General features: G+C 42.5%; 1 protein-coding gene across 5 annotated transcripts in view; it reads right to left on the bottom strand.

The window, feature by feature from the left end:
• Window positions 1-15,533, bottom strand: part of BRSK2 (BR serine/threonine kinase 2) — a 263,246-nt gene extending 247,713 nt beyond the window's left edge. For 3 of the 5 annotated variants that reach the window (XM_077460493.1, XM_077460501.1, XM_077460510.1), the window contains exon 1: window positions 14,909-15,533. In XM_077460493.1, coding sequence (XP_077316619.1) covers window positions 14,909-15,002 — 94 coding nt within the window. In that variant the 5' untranslated portion in view covers window positions 15,003-15,533. The remainder of the gene's footprint in view (window positions 1-14,908) is intronic. The other 2 variants (XM_077460516.1, XM_077460524.1) reach the window with 1 other exon arrangement.
• Window positions 15,534-16,574: the final 1,041 nt, after the last annotated feature.

The following is a 16,574-nucleotide window of genomic DNA, read 5'->3' as shown; positions in this document are numbered from 1 at the left end:
ATAGTCAGGGAAAGGGCATCATATAGTCAGGGAGAGGGCACCATATGGTTCGAGAGAGGGCATTATATAGTCAGGGAAAGGTCATCATATGGTTAGAGAGAGGGTATCATATGGTCAGAGTGAGGGCATCATATGGTCAGAGAGAGGGCATCATATGGTCAGCATATAGTCAGTGAAAGGGCATCATATAGCCAGGAAGAGGGCGCCATATGGTTAGAGAGGGCATTATATAGTCAGGCAAAGGGCATCATATAGTCAGGGAGTGGGCACCATATTGTTAGAGAGAGGGCATAATATACTCAGGGAGTGGGCATCATATGGTCAGAGAGAGGGCATCATAATATTTTGATATTATAGGTACTTTTATAGCACTGTCAATTTACCAAGCACTTTACATATACTGTACATTCACATTATATAATCAGGATGTGGGCAACATATAGTCGAAGAGGAAGCAGCATATGGTCAGGGAGAGGGCTGCACATAGTCAGGGAGTGGGGAACAAATAGGTAATGGGCATTATATAGTCAAGAAGTGAGCAGTATAGTCAGGGAGTGAGTAGTATATAGTCAGGGAGTGAGCAGTATATAGTCAGGGAGAGGGCAGTATATAGTCAGGGAGAGGGCAGCATAAAATCAAAGACTGATCAGCATATATTCAAGAAGGGGGCAGAATATAGTCAAGTGCACCATGTATTTAAGTAGTGGGCAGCATATAGCTATGGAGAGGACATATAGGCAGGGAGAGGGCTGTATATACTGTGGGCATGGAATGGGCAGCAGGACACAGCAATATATAGTCATAGAGCAGGTAGCATATAGTCAGGAAGCAACATATAGTCAAGGAGTGAGCAGCATATAGCCAGGGACTAAAACACATACAGTCAGGGGGAGGGATAGTCAAGGATTTGTTAGTATATAGTTAATGAGTGGGCAGTATATCGTCAGGGTGTTGGCAGCATGTTGCCACTGGAGCCTGGGTCAGCATAATAGCCACAAATACCTCTGGACTTGATGACTTTGTCTAGCTACACTCATCTCGGTGTCCCTTATATTAAGGCCTGCTAGAGCAAAGGTATGTGGATGCTCTAAGCATTTTCTTGTTACTTGAGTACTAACTGCATCCATGTAAGTATGAAGTGATTAGATGACAACATTAAGCTACTCATAAGTTCATGTTTTGGGTTAAAGACATAAAAAAAATATAAAAATATATATTTTAGCACAAAACAAAAAACAGTTAACTGCCCATTATACACAGAGTTAAGGAATATTGCAGCTGTATATACAGTAAATGATAATATATTATTAAAAAAGCTTTTAAATTGGTAAAACATCCCTTTAAGTAGTACATTTTGACCCTCATTAATAGAGGCAGACATTATGTAGAGCGAGTATTTCAGAGAATGCCAGTGACTAGGAACATGAAGTGGTGCTTTACATCTCTATTAACGGTATATAATCCATTCCCAGGTAATTGGAATGGGGGCATGGGGTAGTTCCACAAGCTGGCTACTATTTTTCGATGACAGTAGAACTTTAATTTGCAACCTGCACCCAGTGTAGATGGTTTGGCTAAGTCTTGGATATACAGTATGCACAGCTGTGACTGTTTCCAGGAGTTACTGGTTAATCTGAAATCAGACAAGGACAGTGGACTCCACTTAGGTGACCCTGAACACAACACCTGCTCCGATAAGGTGAACGGTTCCTGATACCTTGTCCATATATAAATGAAAAGGCTTTCTTCTCATACAGGTGCTAAGTTGTCATTACAAGGTCCTCTGATCTGCAGTGCTCAATGCAGTTGTATGATGCATTCCATTGTGATTCGGTGGCATTATCTACAAATCAACTCCATTTGAAATGAGGGGCCACCATGGAAACAGCAGCAACCACTGACACAGCCATATGAGGCAACCCAGAGTGAACATCGAAGAGCCTAAATGCAGAACAATTGAAGTAACGTTTGGGTTTGATTTTATATTCAGCTGCATTATGGCTTCCCCCCCCTCCCCCCCATGGTAATGCTAATGGTAACACAGAGTGTGTAGTTACCAAAGACCATAAAATGACTGTGGGATTCAATGATCCTTTGAATCAGAGTTATGGTAGCGACCTGAGTGCACGCCTATTAAAAGTGCTAGAGAAGATTACAGCAAGTTAACATTCCAACCTCATTAAATTATAGCCAAAGCGTTTTCCAATTTATGATTACGATTGTTCTGACAAATGGATCATTTTGGTTTTTCCATTGCTTTCTGGACCAGTGACAATGGTCACCAGGACAAACATTAGTATGAATCTCAAACAAAACAAAATTCCCAGCTCAACTTACCAACCAGCCCGATAATTTGGTTGGGTGCAGGCTGGTTGGTAAGTTCAGCTGGGAATTTTCTTTGGTTTCGTTTGACACACGTCGCCTTTCTATGTTCCCCTTGCTGCAAAGGCCAGTTATAGGTGGCGGCAGTGGCCAATTGTTTCTACTATTGGGATAAATCTACCTAGCACGAAAATACAGACAATAATAAATACTTGACAGGGATTCCGATCTGTCTATACTCCAAATCTAAGAAAAAAAAAATGCCTATACATACCCTTTACTAGCCCATTGTTAAGTGCAATCTCCCACTGTGGGCTATTGTATTCTGACTGCTGGCAGTGTTGTTCAGCTGACAGTTTTTCATTTGGCTCCTTCAACTGAAAAATTGTATGGAGTGGCAGCAACATAAGGAACTGCTTTTACTAAGTAGATGACCAGCTTAAGGCTGTAGGACTGAGCTTGAGGCTAGCTGTAGGGAGGTGTACCAAAATAAATAAGGTTTAAAAATGTAGTCATCATCAAGAAATTTCATGACTAGTAAGGCATACCATAGATGATGCAATTTTCTTTCCTGCAAGCACAGTCAGTGTTGATGGGGGAATCACTCCCATGGAACTATTGTGTTCTCCTGGTGGGGGTGGGGCACAAGGAGCCATTCCTGCCAGGAGAACACAGTGATTATTGCTAGAAGCTATAGAGACTGGCAATAATTGCATGTAAAAATCTGACATGTTGGTTGTACCCAAGTTGATTCAAACCATCTATGGCCAGCTTAAGACTGGCATTTACAAGTTATAGAATTGTGAGTGTACGTAAAATACCCTTTAGAGTAACATATATTTCCTAAAGAGGAAGTAAACCCTCTAAAAAATAAACATTCTGCAAGACAAAGGCATAATGAGCTAGTATGCATGGCATACTAGCTCATTATAAATTATTTAACTGAGATCGAAGCCAATGCAGCGGTCCTCATTCCCCTCCTCTGTCGCCGCCATATCTCGCGGAGTGACTTCCGGGTATCATGGCTGCAGCGCTGTGACTGGCCAGAGCCGAGATGAAGTCACTTCCGTGGGAGCCGCCACTAACGGCTTGATCGCCGTTAGAATTGGCACGCTCAGTGCGCATGCGCCGTAGACATCGGTGCCTGTCTTTTCCAAATATCTCCTAAACCACCTTAATCTAGGCTTACCTGTAGGTAAATGTGGTCTATAAGGGTTTACAACCACTTTAAATTTGAACTCCAGTCTCCAGGTAATTTGTTATTTATTACATTTAGGACATACATCTGTCACAGTTGGAATGTCATTTTATGGACTTTTAATTTGGCTTTGCTGCTTCCCAGAATCCCAGAGGTGATTCTTATTCTGTGTCCAATGAGAAAGCTTAAGGCAGCGATTTGACGTTGGAAGTTGAATTTCCTGAATCAAGGAAATAAGTGTGTCACCTTTTGTGCAGCGTGGCAAACTTGTGTAAATCACTATACAGTTTTACAAATCCATTAGTAGGATTACCAACCTACTGGATGGATGCTGCTTTTTATACTGTATGTCTTTGTCCTGATGAAAGAACAGGGCATCATTCAGAAACGCGTTAAAATAAAGGCAGAGTAAAATCATTCATTCCTATGTCTTCACTTGTCAATTCAACATTAGCTGGACCGGCTTTTTCATAACACTTAGAGCAGGGGTCTCAAACTGGCGGCCCTCCAGCTGTTGCAAAACTACAAGTCCCACTCTTCCTGTGGAAGTCACGCTTGTAACTGTCAGCCTTGCAATGCCTTATGGAACTTGTAATTTCGCAACAGCTAGATGGCCATCAGTTTGAGACCCCTGACTTAGAGGAATCAGGGCAGAGGAACCTGGAACAGAACAGTATGTTAACAGCCTGGAGTCCACTGGGCAGCTGCCTTGCAACAAGTGTATTTGCTGTGTTACACGCAGGGCCAGGGACAAGGGGTGGACAGGAGGGGATGATGCCTTGTGCACTGTGGTATCATGGGAGGTGGGGGAGGGTGCCACATGGAGATTGGGGGGAGGGTATTTATGTTGGAAGGGGGAATTTGGGGGTCTGCAGGGGGTAAGTATTGTTCTAGTAGGGGATATATATGGGGTGTGCTAAGAGGGGTAATTTAGGGGGATATGTGTTGAGAGGGTGATGGGGGAAGAAGATTTGTGCTAGGTGGGAGGATTTGGGGGCAGTTAGTGCTGGGAGTGGGGGATTTGAAGTGGGGATGGGGGTGGATGTATATCGGGAGGGGAAATTTTAGGGGTAGAAGATTTCTGCTATGAGGTGTTATTTTTTTTGAGGGGGTGCATTTGAGCTGGGAGGATTTGGAGGATGAGGGGCAAATATTTGTGCTGAAATGGGGTATTTCAGCAGTGGAGGAGGGGGAATTTATACTAAGGGGTAGGCATGCAGCACAGTGCTCAGTGTTTTGGTTGGGAACATTTTTGCTTACACATAATACATATACATCTTGGGGGGGGGGGGGGGGGGGTACAGTTTGGCATGTTCGTCCTGGGCTCTAGATGACCTTGTCCTGGCACTGTTTACACGTATGTGTTTTAACAGCCAACAAACAAGGTGAGGACACCCTCATTAGCTACCTGTGATCATATCACTGACAGCTACTGTACGCCCCCTCCTTCCCTATATGTTTTTGGCAGATAACATACTAAACATAGTTGTATTTAACCTTTATATTGAGCTGCTTGCCTGGAGTTCTCCTTTAAAAAAATAGTTTAGTGTGTGGAGCAGGAAATACAAGGAGCATTTCTGTTTATGTCAGCACTAGCTGATGTCTACCCAGGATTATTATGGGCACTGTAAATTGGCTAATTGGCCAAGCATCTAAGGACACCTACATCATGTACTATTATGATGTCATCACTTTGTTAAATATGTCTGGCTTCACCTACATACATAGAACACAAATGGGAATAAAATACATTAAACCAAAATAGGAATACAAATAGATTGTCAGCCCCAAGGTCATGTACGTATCCTTCTCCACTGGCACATATGCCATGTACTGTAGGTAGACATCCTGGGAATATCTTCCATCACTACTGATTCTTTAGTAGCAGTTGTCTATGGAATTTCCATCTAAGTGGTATTTCTTTTATACCGTCACTGCTTGAAAATGGCTGACAATACTATTAGTGTAGGGGCATTAAAGACCATTGACATGTTATCAAAGTGTTGTATGTCATAAACAGTTTTGATGGGCCGTTTCTGAGGTTTGCATGTGTCTTGCTTAGACTATGATGGAAAGTGAAAACCTTCTGAAAATGCTGCATGCATGATTTTTCTTCCACGCATCGCAGCACTTGAGCAAGCCATACTGCAAAAAAACAATGTATTTCCTCATGTTCAAGCAATTTGCCAGCACTGGAAAAAAGCAGAAAACTGTTTGAAAATGCTGATAGTGTGAATGATGTGCCGAAGCAAGATGATTCACAGGCTGGCTAACTGGGGAGATACAATTCGACTTTTTTTTCCGTATGGGACCTAGAAGATATTAATCCATATCCCTTAAACCCTCCATCTATATTTCATTGTTTGGTATCATAACGCACTGTATACAGTTTATGGTTGAAAATGTTCTTAAAGCCTAGTATACATGGGCTGAATGTCGGCCCAGCACCAGCATCAATAGAAACTGGCCAATATTCAGCCTGTGTGTATGGGGCCGGTCCGACAGAAGCCGTCTGTTTGGCTGACTTCTTTTGAAGGCTCATGACCGAAAAAGGTCTGCTGTCTCCTGATCGGTGCTCCCAGCCAATGGCTGACTGGAGTGTTCTAGCGGTGGGGGTGTCCCCCTGTCAGAACACAATAGAACTTTAGGGGAGATCGCTGAACCTTGAATTGTTAGTATAGCGGCTCCAACCTGAGCTGTCATATTTGGGTTGAACGAAAAATAAACTAAACTAGTGTTGTATACTTGGCTTAAGTGGACATCCTATCTGATAGATCTGATAGGCAGCCCAACAGCGAACTGAAGACGTACACATGGCAGGCCTGGGGACAGATGCTGCCCAAGGTGGTCATTTTTGCCGCCCTTTCTCATGGCAAAGATGGCCATCCCAGGCAGGGCTAGTGCTGGCTGTGTTTTTATGAGCATACACACACACACACACACACACACACACACACACACACACACGTTGTGCCTGCTTGTACTTGTTGGAAGTTTCAGCATCACTAAATAAATGTCTTTGCCCTGGCACTAGGCCTTTCACAAAGATAGGCACAGTGACTGTGAGCGCTGTGCTCAGTACCTTTGAACCTACACTGTTAACAAGCTGTGTCAATGGCTGCCGGGCCAGTGGGACAGGTGCAGTGGTTGGGCGGGCAGCTCAGTAACACTAAGCCTGTGATTTTATCAAGCCCAACATTACTGAGCTGTACTGAAGACTGAGTATCCAGGTATGCATGCATGAGGCAGCTGCCTCGGTTGGCCTCATCAATGGCACAGCCCTGCAGGAGGCTGACAATGCTGCTGCTAATTGCAAGGTAGTGGCTTTGCATTGTCAGCCTGCAGCATAGAGTGCTGCTACTGTGGTAAAGTAGAACTCCAGACTAAAAATGTGGTACATATGCAGGTGAAGCAAAAAGACTTTTCCAATCCAAGTGCTTACATCATCAAGATTTTAGCCCTGATGAAGGGGGAGTGCTGAGCCCCCAAAACGCGTTGGCTGTTACAAACCAAAAATCTATTAAAAGGTCTGTACAAGCTAGTGTGGTGCTCCCATCCTGTCAAAACTTAAATAAACTCCTCTGGGGGTCCAGCAAGACCACACAGTTGCTGGTGAGCAGCCTCTAGGACAATAAACCACCCATTGAGTCATAACACATCTGCAAAAGGTTTAGTGCTCCTACATCACAAAAGATTGGAGGAGCCTACCTCTATATTCTATTCTAGCAAGCCAATCATCTTCCAATCCTCCTCTAATTACTTCCACCTCAGGGTCCTACAAGAACCATGGCATTGGTGTGCACATACTATTGCATTAGGGCATGCACCCCAAAGCTCAAACATACGTATACGTATATGTATTTTTATATATATATATATATATATATATACAGTGGTGTGAAAAAGTGTTTGCCCCCTTCCTCATTTCCTGTTCCTTTGCATGTTTGTCACACTTAAGTGTTTCGGAACATCAAACCAATTTAAACAATAGTCAAGGACAACACAAGTAAACACAAAATGCAATTTGTAAATGAAGGTGTTTATTATTAAAGGTGAAAAAAAATCCAAACCATCATGGCCCTGTGTGAAAAAGTGATTGCCCCCTTGTTAAAACATACTATAACTGTGGTTGTCCACACCTGAGTTCAATTTCTCTAGCCACACCCAGGCCTGATTATTGCCACACCTGTTCACAATCAAGGCATCACTTAAATAGGAGCTGCTTGACACAGTAAGGTCCACCAGAAGATCCTTAAAAGCTACACATCATGCCGAGACCCAAAGAAATTCAGGAACAATTGAGAAAGAAAGTAATTGAGATCTATCAGTCTGGAAAGGGTTATAAAGCCATTTCCAAAGCTTTGGGAATCCAGCGAACCACAGTGAGAGCCATTATCCACAAATGGCGAAGACATGGAACAGTGGTGAACCTTCCCAGGAGTGTCCGGCCGCCCAAAATTACCCCAAGAGCGCAGCGACGACTCATCCAAGAGGTCACAAAAGACCCCACAACAACGTCCAAGGAACTGCAGGCCTCACTTGCCTCAGTTAAGGTCAGCGTTCATGCCTCCACCATCAGGAAAAGACTGGGCAAAAATGGCCTGCATGGCAGAGTTCCAAGGAGAAAACCACTGCTGAGCAAAAAGAACATCAAAGCTCGTCTCAATTTCTCCACAACACATCTTGATGATCCCCAAGACTTTTGGGACAACATTCTGTGGACCGATGAGACAAAAGTGGAACTCTTTGGAAGGTGTGTGTCCAAGTATATCTGGCGTAGAAGGAACACTGCATTTCATAAAAAGAACATTATACCAACCGTAAAATATGGTGGTGGTAGTGTGATGGTCTGGGGCTGTTTTGCTGCTTCAGGACCTGGAAGACTTGCCGTGATAAAAGGAACTATGAATTCTGCTGTCTACCAAGAGATCCTGAAGGAGAATGTCCGACCATCTGTTCGTGTACTCAAGCTGAAACGAACTTGGGTTCTGCAGCAGGACAATGATCCTAAACACACCAGCAAGTCCACCACCGAATGGCTGAAGAAAAACAAAATGAAGACTTTGGAGTGGCCTAGCCAAAGTCCTGACCTGAATCCTATTGAGATGTTGTGGTATGACCTTAAAAAGGCCGTTCATGCTCGAAAACCCTCTAATGTAACTGAATTAGGACCATTCTGCAAAGATGAGTGGGCCAAAATTCCTCCAGGACGCTGTAAAAGCCTCATTGCACGTTATCGCAAACGCTTGGTTGCAGTTGTTGCTGCTAAGGGTGGCCAAACCAGTTATTAGGTTTAGGGGGCAATCACTTTTTCACACAGGGCCATGATGGTTTGGATTTTTTTTCACCTTTAATAATAAACACCTTCATTTACAAATTGCATTTTGTGTTTACTTGTGTTGTCCTTGACTATTGTTTAAATTGGTTTGATGTTCCGAAACCCTTAAGTGTGACAAACATGCAAAGGAACAGGAAATGAGGAAGGGGGCAAACACTTTTTCACACCACTGTGTATATATATATATATATATATATATATATATATATATATATATATATATATATACACACACACACACACACATACGCACAGGTAGACACTTATAAATGTAAACAAACATTTGAAAATGTATTCAATGTGGACGATTCAGTAGGGCAGTGGATCGTGTCAGTAGGGCAGAGATTGGTGTCAGTAAGGAGGTGGGCAGTGTCAGTAGTTTTTTTTTTTATTGTTTTTTTACAATATCTTTTATGTACTATTCTTTTAGGAACCCCACTGGGGGCCTTGGAGAAATATCAGGGGTCTAAACAGACCCCTGATGTCTCACTTTTTGCGGCAGATCAAAGGGCAGAGGACAGAGATTTCCCAGCCCCTTTCTCTGCAGCGTCAGCTACACTGGACAGTGAATGAATGGGAAATGCTCTTTACTTAGCAGCTTCCTGTTCATTCACAAACTGAAGCCTCTTAATAGGCTTTGGTTGTGAATGGTCACAGTGAGTGATCTGTACCAATCACTCACTGTGCTCATTCAGAAAAGGAAGCGGGCCAGTAAATGACTCGGACCTGGGCAGCAGGGGGAATCTATGCCACACTGGGGGTGATTAGGGTGTGCCCATGCACACCCCCTAGGCATACCTATGAACCATGGTATCAGCTTGTTTCAGAAGTCTTTGGTGACACAGCCCAAAGCACTGATAATGGCTACTTGAGCAGGGAATGCCTGAGGCAGGACTGTAATATAAACACACATCTGGAACAGGAGCATACTGCATGTCTGAATGGACCCCTCTTTTCTTTCACCTGCTTCACAAGCTGCTATTGCTGACCTGTTTTCAAATGTGTCCGCTTTTGGGCTGTCATCTCTATCCTCCCTTTATGGTGGGACACTGGCCTCAAACAAATATGCAGGTCGGGAGTGCTGATTTCATTAGCTGCATATTTCAGCTCATTAGCTCACTGGGTAGTAAGTCAAGGATCGGGAAGACATACAGAAATCCCACCTTTTAAAAGAATCAGCAGTGATAATTCCCTAGGGTTGCCACCTGTGCGGGATTCACCTGGACAGTCCGGGTTTCGAATTTTGTCACAGTCCATTATGAAAATTGTATCCCGGTTTCAGGCAGTCTGAAACCCGGACACAATCTTCATAATGGACTGTGGCTCCCAAGGTAAAAAAGTACCACAATCACCAAGTGCATAGGAGTGCGCATGTGCCCTGTCCCTATACATGGACAGGAGAGGAGAAAGGGCTTGATCTGCTCCTCCTCCTACCACCCCTCTGGCTGCCCACCCATACTCCAATCGCTGGTGTACTGTGCCTCAGAAAAGGGATGTGTGGGCTGGAAATTTAAAGCACAGGAACCAGCAGATACATTGTGGATGAGAGACCTCACGTTATTAGTTCAACTTGATTAGGCTGGTGCATCAGCTGATTAGGTAATTGAATGATTATTCAGCCACATGGTCTACAACAATCAGTATATATCTGACATTCATTTTAGTGATCGTTAGCTATGAGTAAGCACTTTTCGTAGTGTGAAACGCGTCAGTTCTTTTTTGTATCGCTTTGCTGTGGCTTGTACAGTGCGATCCAGATTTTTCAATAAAAGGCAAAAGAAATTTTCTTTGGAGTGCGGCTGTCCAGAACTTTCCATTTATCTTCATTTGATACATCGTGGATGAAAGGTGTCGATACCTGAGTCTCCATCCTTGGGCGAGTGAGCTCATCATCCAATGTCTGTGACTGAAGTCTCCCCCCACCCTCCCTTCTCTCTCTTGCCTCCAAGGGAGTGAGTTCACTAAGGTAAGAGTGACTCAGATGTAAGGGTTGCCCTGTGAACTCTGGACATCGCGTGGGTACTGCCGGTAGCTCGCGCCGGTTGGGACCTCCATGAGTCCTATCACGTGTTCCATGGACTCGATCGCCGTGAGGATACCCACGATCGTCTCACGGGGAGGAAGAACGAGGTGATGATAAAGTAAACAAGCATCTCCCCGTTCTCCCTAACAACAGTGTCACTGATCTCTGCTCCCTGTGATTGGAGCAGAGATCAGTGATGTGTAAAACAAAGCCACGCCCCCCACAGTTAGCAACACGCCCCTAGGACACACTTAACCCCTGCACTGCCACCTAGTGGTTAACCCCTTCACTGCCAGTGTCATTTACACAGGAATCAGTGCATTTGTATAGCACTGATTGCTGTATGAATGACAACGGTCCCAAAAATGCGTCAAAAAATGTCTGATGTGTCCTTCATAATGTCGCAGTCACAATAAAAAACACTGATCGCCGCCATTAGTAGTAAAAAAAAAATTATTAATAAAAATGCCATAAATCTAGCCCCTATTTTTTATAACTTTTGCGCAAACCAATCAATCGCTTATAGTGAGTTTTTTACCAAAAATATGTAGAAGAATACGTATCGGCCTAAACTGAGGAATATAACTTTTTTTTTATACATTTTTGGGGGATATTTATTAGAGCAAAAAGTAAAAAATAATGCGCTTTTTTCAAAATTGACGCTCTCTTTCTGTTTATAGCGCAAAAAATAAACACCGCAGAGATGATCAAATACCACCAAAAGAAAGCTCTATTTGTGGGAAAAAAAGGATGTCAATTTTGTTTGGGAGCCACGTCGCACGACTGCGCAATTGTCAGTTAAAGCAATGCAGTGCCGAATCGCAAAAAGTGGTCTGGTCTTTGGCCAGCAAAATGGTCCGGGGCTTAAGTGGTTAAGGGAGAATGCTGGAAACTCTGATGTGAGTGGGAGGTTTGGTGAGCAGAAGCCTTCTTCCATCAGCGTTCTCCTTTACATCAGAGTCCACAGCTTTCCCTCTTGGACTTTTTTGCCGTGCACCACTAAAGTGTTTGGGTTTGGCTAGAAGAAAAGTTGGCGACCCTATAATTCCCACACAATAAAAAATAAATAAATATGTGCACACAAACAACCAGCACATACACTGTGCATACAGTAAATGCTGACAGTTATTATTGTGGCGCGGTGTTTAGCGACGTAGCCTTGCAGCACTGAGGTTTGTGTTCAAATCCTACCAGGGCATTTTATATGTTGTCATGATGTCTGCTTGCATTAACCTTGAGTTCCCATGATGCAGTGTGACTCTGGAAACTGTTGGAGTAGTGATTGTTATGCACAGTTCAATGCACTTTGTAAAGTGCCCCCTAATTTGTAGGAGCTATAGAAAAAAGAGGGGTAAGAAAGAAGTAATTGGCCTCGTATAGGCCTCTTATAAAAGTATATATATGTGTATGTACAAGTACAGACATGCAAAACATTTTTAAGTTTGGTGGGTAGACGAGAAGAGAAAAAAGTGCACAGATGTTACTCAGTCCATTGTCTGTTAGCGGAGGGTCAGGGGTGTGTGTTGTCAGTATAAGATGAGGAAGAAGTGCGAGGTGTATCTCTGCTGTGATGTGCCTGTGTTGTGTGTTTTTGTGTGTGTGGGGGGGGGGGGGGGGAGTGGGTCATCTGCCTTTGTGTGTGAACTGACAGAAGGGGGGCATATGGATCATTTTCACATTGCCTGAAAGTCTCAGCTGAATAATTCCCTCTGGCTAATTACGCACCGGTCGGTCCTAACACCTGCTTCTCCTTCCCGAATAAATGAAAAAAAAAAATCCCCTTTTAAAAAATTAAAGCTTCCCCGGACACATTTCCCCCCCCCCCCCCCATCACCAAGCCCTTGAAGATCTGAGCTGGGGCTATTGTTCCCCTGTATGACGAATGGTAATACGCAAGCATGCACGCTACCAGCGCTGTCACAATGAAAATTGACTCCTTCACTGCCAGTCTCTCACACAATTATTACAGCCATTGAGCACACTTGCCTGTAGCGTCTTCTAATCAGATCACTCACTCTTTCAGCTACAAACTGGGACAGCTTTAAATTATTTACTTCATAACCGGCACTTTGTAAACCAGCGATGGCAATCGTTATATAGGGTTGTCCATGCACAAAGGGTAATTGAGAAAGGTATAAAGCTGACACCGGTGTGAGGTGGGTGAGAGGTCACCCATATATCAAGTGTTCATGCCTTCATTAAAAATGGAGACTTACCTTATATTAGTCCTGAGCTAGTACAATCTTACACTGAGCTGACACTCTATTGCAAGTAGATCACTGGTTAATAAAGCAATTAACCATTAAGTAAGGCCTTATTTAAATGGGAATAGAAAATTACTAATTATAATAATCTACAAGAGCCAAAATAAAAAATAAAGAAATGACATTTAATTGTGACTGCTCTGTGATGTGGAGTGATGAAATGTAGGATATAATCAGTTGTTGAGGGGCAACTGCAGATTATGCTCTTATTAAATCAGCTGTCAAGTACAATCAGAGCTCCATTTTAATGTCATCATTTATACGTTTCATAGAGATCAGCCATAGAAAGCCATAATTGGGGTTCCGGGAACTGGTGGAGTCCAGCTCCTTTTATACCCAGCAAGATATAGTTGTCCTTCTAGTTTCACACCAGAGGACGTTGAAGACCAAAGAACAAGTTAAAGAAAGATATGGGAATAGAGCCAACTGGAAAAGTAGCTATGTTTTCCCTGCTTTAGTTATTCCACAAATATATTCTTTACAATGTTTTTCAGAATGGACATTAAGATGAAAAGTGCCTCCTACAAAGGACCCTATTCCTGTCTATAGAAATCATTCCACAGGATGGTAATAAATAATGTAAATTGTGCTCCCTTATAGATTACTATTCCTGATGAAGTCAGCACCACTACTGCCAGCTAACAAAGGCATCTGTGACCTCTTCAAGTCTTAAGTACTACCAGTATAAAGGTGTGAAGGCCTTGAATTGCCCCAGACCTTACAATATGCTGGGTAGGATAGTCCTGTACAACAAAGTGCAGAATTCTGAAAGGCAATATAACGGTGTGGGAATTTGCTTTTCTTTTTTAGTATGATTCCCAAAGTGTTCAATCCGCTGTCATTGCGTAAAATACTTTCCTTTCAACTGAAATATGTAACATTTCAAAAACCCACGTGCGACTGAAATATCGTGACTTTCTCATAAAAAAAAACATTTAATTAAAATCTGTGAAGTATAGCCTCTAAAAGCTAAGGTTTATTTAATAGGGCAAAAAGTAAGGGGCAAAGCAGAACGACCCTTAAGTACCAATCAAGATTCGTATTTCAATGATCCATTTACAGTAAACTGAAATCTGGTTGATAGCCGTGCTTTACTGCACTTTGCACATGATCACTGCTCTTTACAATTATATTTTTTTTAAATAAACCTCAGTACGCTCTTTACAATCTAATTTCAATAAGCCTCGGTATTTGTAAAGGCAGTTTGATGTTCACACAATAGAAAAGTTCACAATCAGCTGTTCTTTGGGTATAGGTCTTTCACATATGGCAGCTACAACCATAGAACTATGCAAAGATTAGGCAGATACAATGACAGTGCATTTCTATGTATATTTCCTGACTTCTGTTCCTAGTGTATCACTCAACGAATTCTCCTAGAACTTGCTAATATCGCTTGGTAACCGGCAAAATCCTTTTCAATTTGTGTCAATGTGTGTCATTTGTCCACAACTTGCTTTACTCTGTCCTCTCATGACATCCAGGAAACACCAGTGTCCCCTATAATGCAACCTATGGGAAGTTACTATATATCTTTTGATTAAATAACGCTTGTCTCCACCCCGTTCCAACCCTGGTGAAACCAGGCCCATAAGCCATTGCCAGCTGTCCTGTCAGCCCAGCTTGTCGATTTTTGGCAATTTATTTAAAGCAGCTCTTATCTAAAAGAAGACAATTTCCGATGACAGGTCCTCCTACAGAATTACGACTAGCTCCCACCCAATCCTCCCCCCACCTACATCTTTGTTTCTGGCAGTACCCACCTGTCTGCCCCTTTCCCAGTGTCTTCTCAAGCCGGTATGGCCCAACATATTGCATGTGCGGCGTTCCACCACCATCTTTCCCAACCGTGGTCATCTTCTCCTCTCTCCTTCCACGGGGATCCAGATGCAAGGAAAATCCTCAAGAGAAAAGGGGGGAGGAGGGCTGGGGATGGAGAGGGAGGGGGGGATGGCTGTCTTTGCTTCTTCTCCCCCCCCTCTCTTGCTGGATAAACCTGTCCGTTCTTGTGACGCCCAATTGAGATCCCCTTGGTCCTCACCATCAATAAAGACCTGCTTTTCTCTCTTGTCTGCTGCACCTTGTCTTCTCGTACGTCCTGTGTTGATGCAGGGCTCTGGAGACTGGATTCAATGAATGAAACAAAAAAACAGAAACACACCCCAGTAAAAGAAAAAAAAAAAAAACACTCTCCTGCTTTTATGCAAAGAAATACAGAATTCAGTATTGTTAAATGTTCAAGCTTGCTTTGGGGGAAGAGAGGAGAGTGTTAAGGTGCAGGGAGCATGGTGAGGATGCTGCCGTGTTACATACAAGCAGCTCAGCAGGGACCTGCTGATCAATCCTCACGCTCACTGCTAGAGGTGGGGAGTGAAGGGGGGGCATGCAGCCCTCTGTAGCTGGGATGTTAGCCAGACTGGGATTGGTAGATGCAAAGCTGTTTTCTGGTTGGCGGCAGAAGGATGCATTTTAATTGGACTGAGGAGGGGGGTTACCTTGTGTGTAGGGATGTGGATGTGTGACTGAGGCTTGCAACATTGTATCTTAATATGTTTTGTAGACTGAATTTCTGTGCAATGTCATTAAAGCCACAATAAACTGAATGAAGCAGAACAAGTGTTGTATTTTAGAATCGTGCAGGAAAACAAAGCACACTTGGTTTTATTGTCTGATGCTTTAACTGAGTTTTTTTTTTTTTTTTTTTTTTTTTTTAATCACATACCATCCAAACAAAGCACAATTAGAGGGATTTCCACAAAGGGCAGTCTAAAAGTATACACAGGAGCATGTTGTCATTAAACACTGCTAATCATCTGACGTTACTTTTATACTATTAGTATTAGATAAAAAGATTAGCAAAATTATACATGCCAGATATATTAGTAATACAGACTTTATTTTTTTTTTTATTTGATAGATCACTGTGACTAATATCATTTTTAGGCTTTAAATTGTTAATGTCTTTAAACACTGCCTATTATCCAGCAGTATTTTTATACTGTTATATGAATGTGAGTTAGGGACCTTAGATTGTAAGCTCCTTGAGGGCAGGTACTAATGTGATCATATAATAAATATGGAAAGCGATGTGTAAATTTGATGGCGGTATACAAGTACCTGTAATTATTAAATAAATAAACACTCTTTGCAGTAAATAATAAGAATATGATAAAATATACTGTGTGCCAGATATATTAGTAATCGAGGATTTTGTTTTATCTGATACATTAGGTATACTGCATATAAGAGAGCGATTAATAAATGTAAATGGTAAAATCTATAATGGATATGTACAAAAACTAATAAAGAGATATTTAAAAAAAAAGGTATACTGAGGATTTTGTTTTATCTGATACATTAGGTATACTGCATATAAGAGCGATGAATGTAAATGGTAAAATGTATAATGGATATGTAAAAAAACGAATA

The sequence above is a fragment of the Lithobates pipiens genome, unplaced genomic scaffold (genome assembly GCF_037356315.1).
Source record: "Lithobates pipiens isolate NorthernLeopardFrog02 unplaced genomic scaffold, aLitPip1_a1.2 Scaffold_10, whole genome shotgun sequence".
Lineage (NCBI taxonomy): Eukaryota > Metazoa > Chordata > Amphibia > Anura > Ranidae > Lithobates > Lithobates pipiens.
This window is presented reverse-complemented; position numbering and strand designations above follow the sequence as displayed.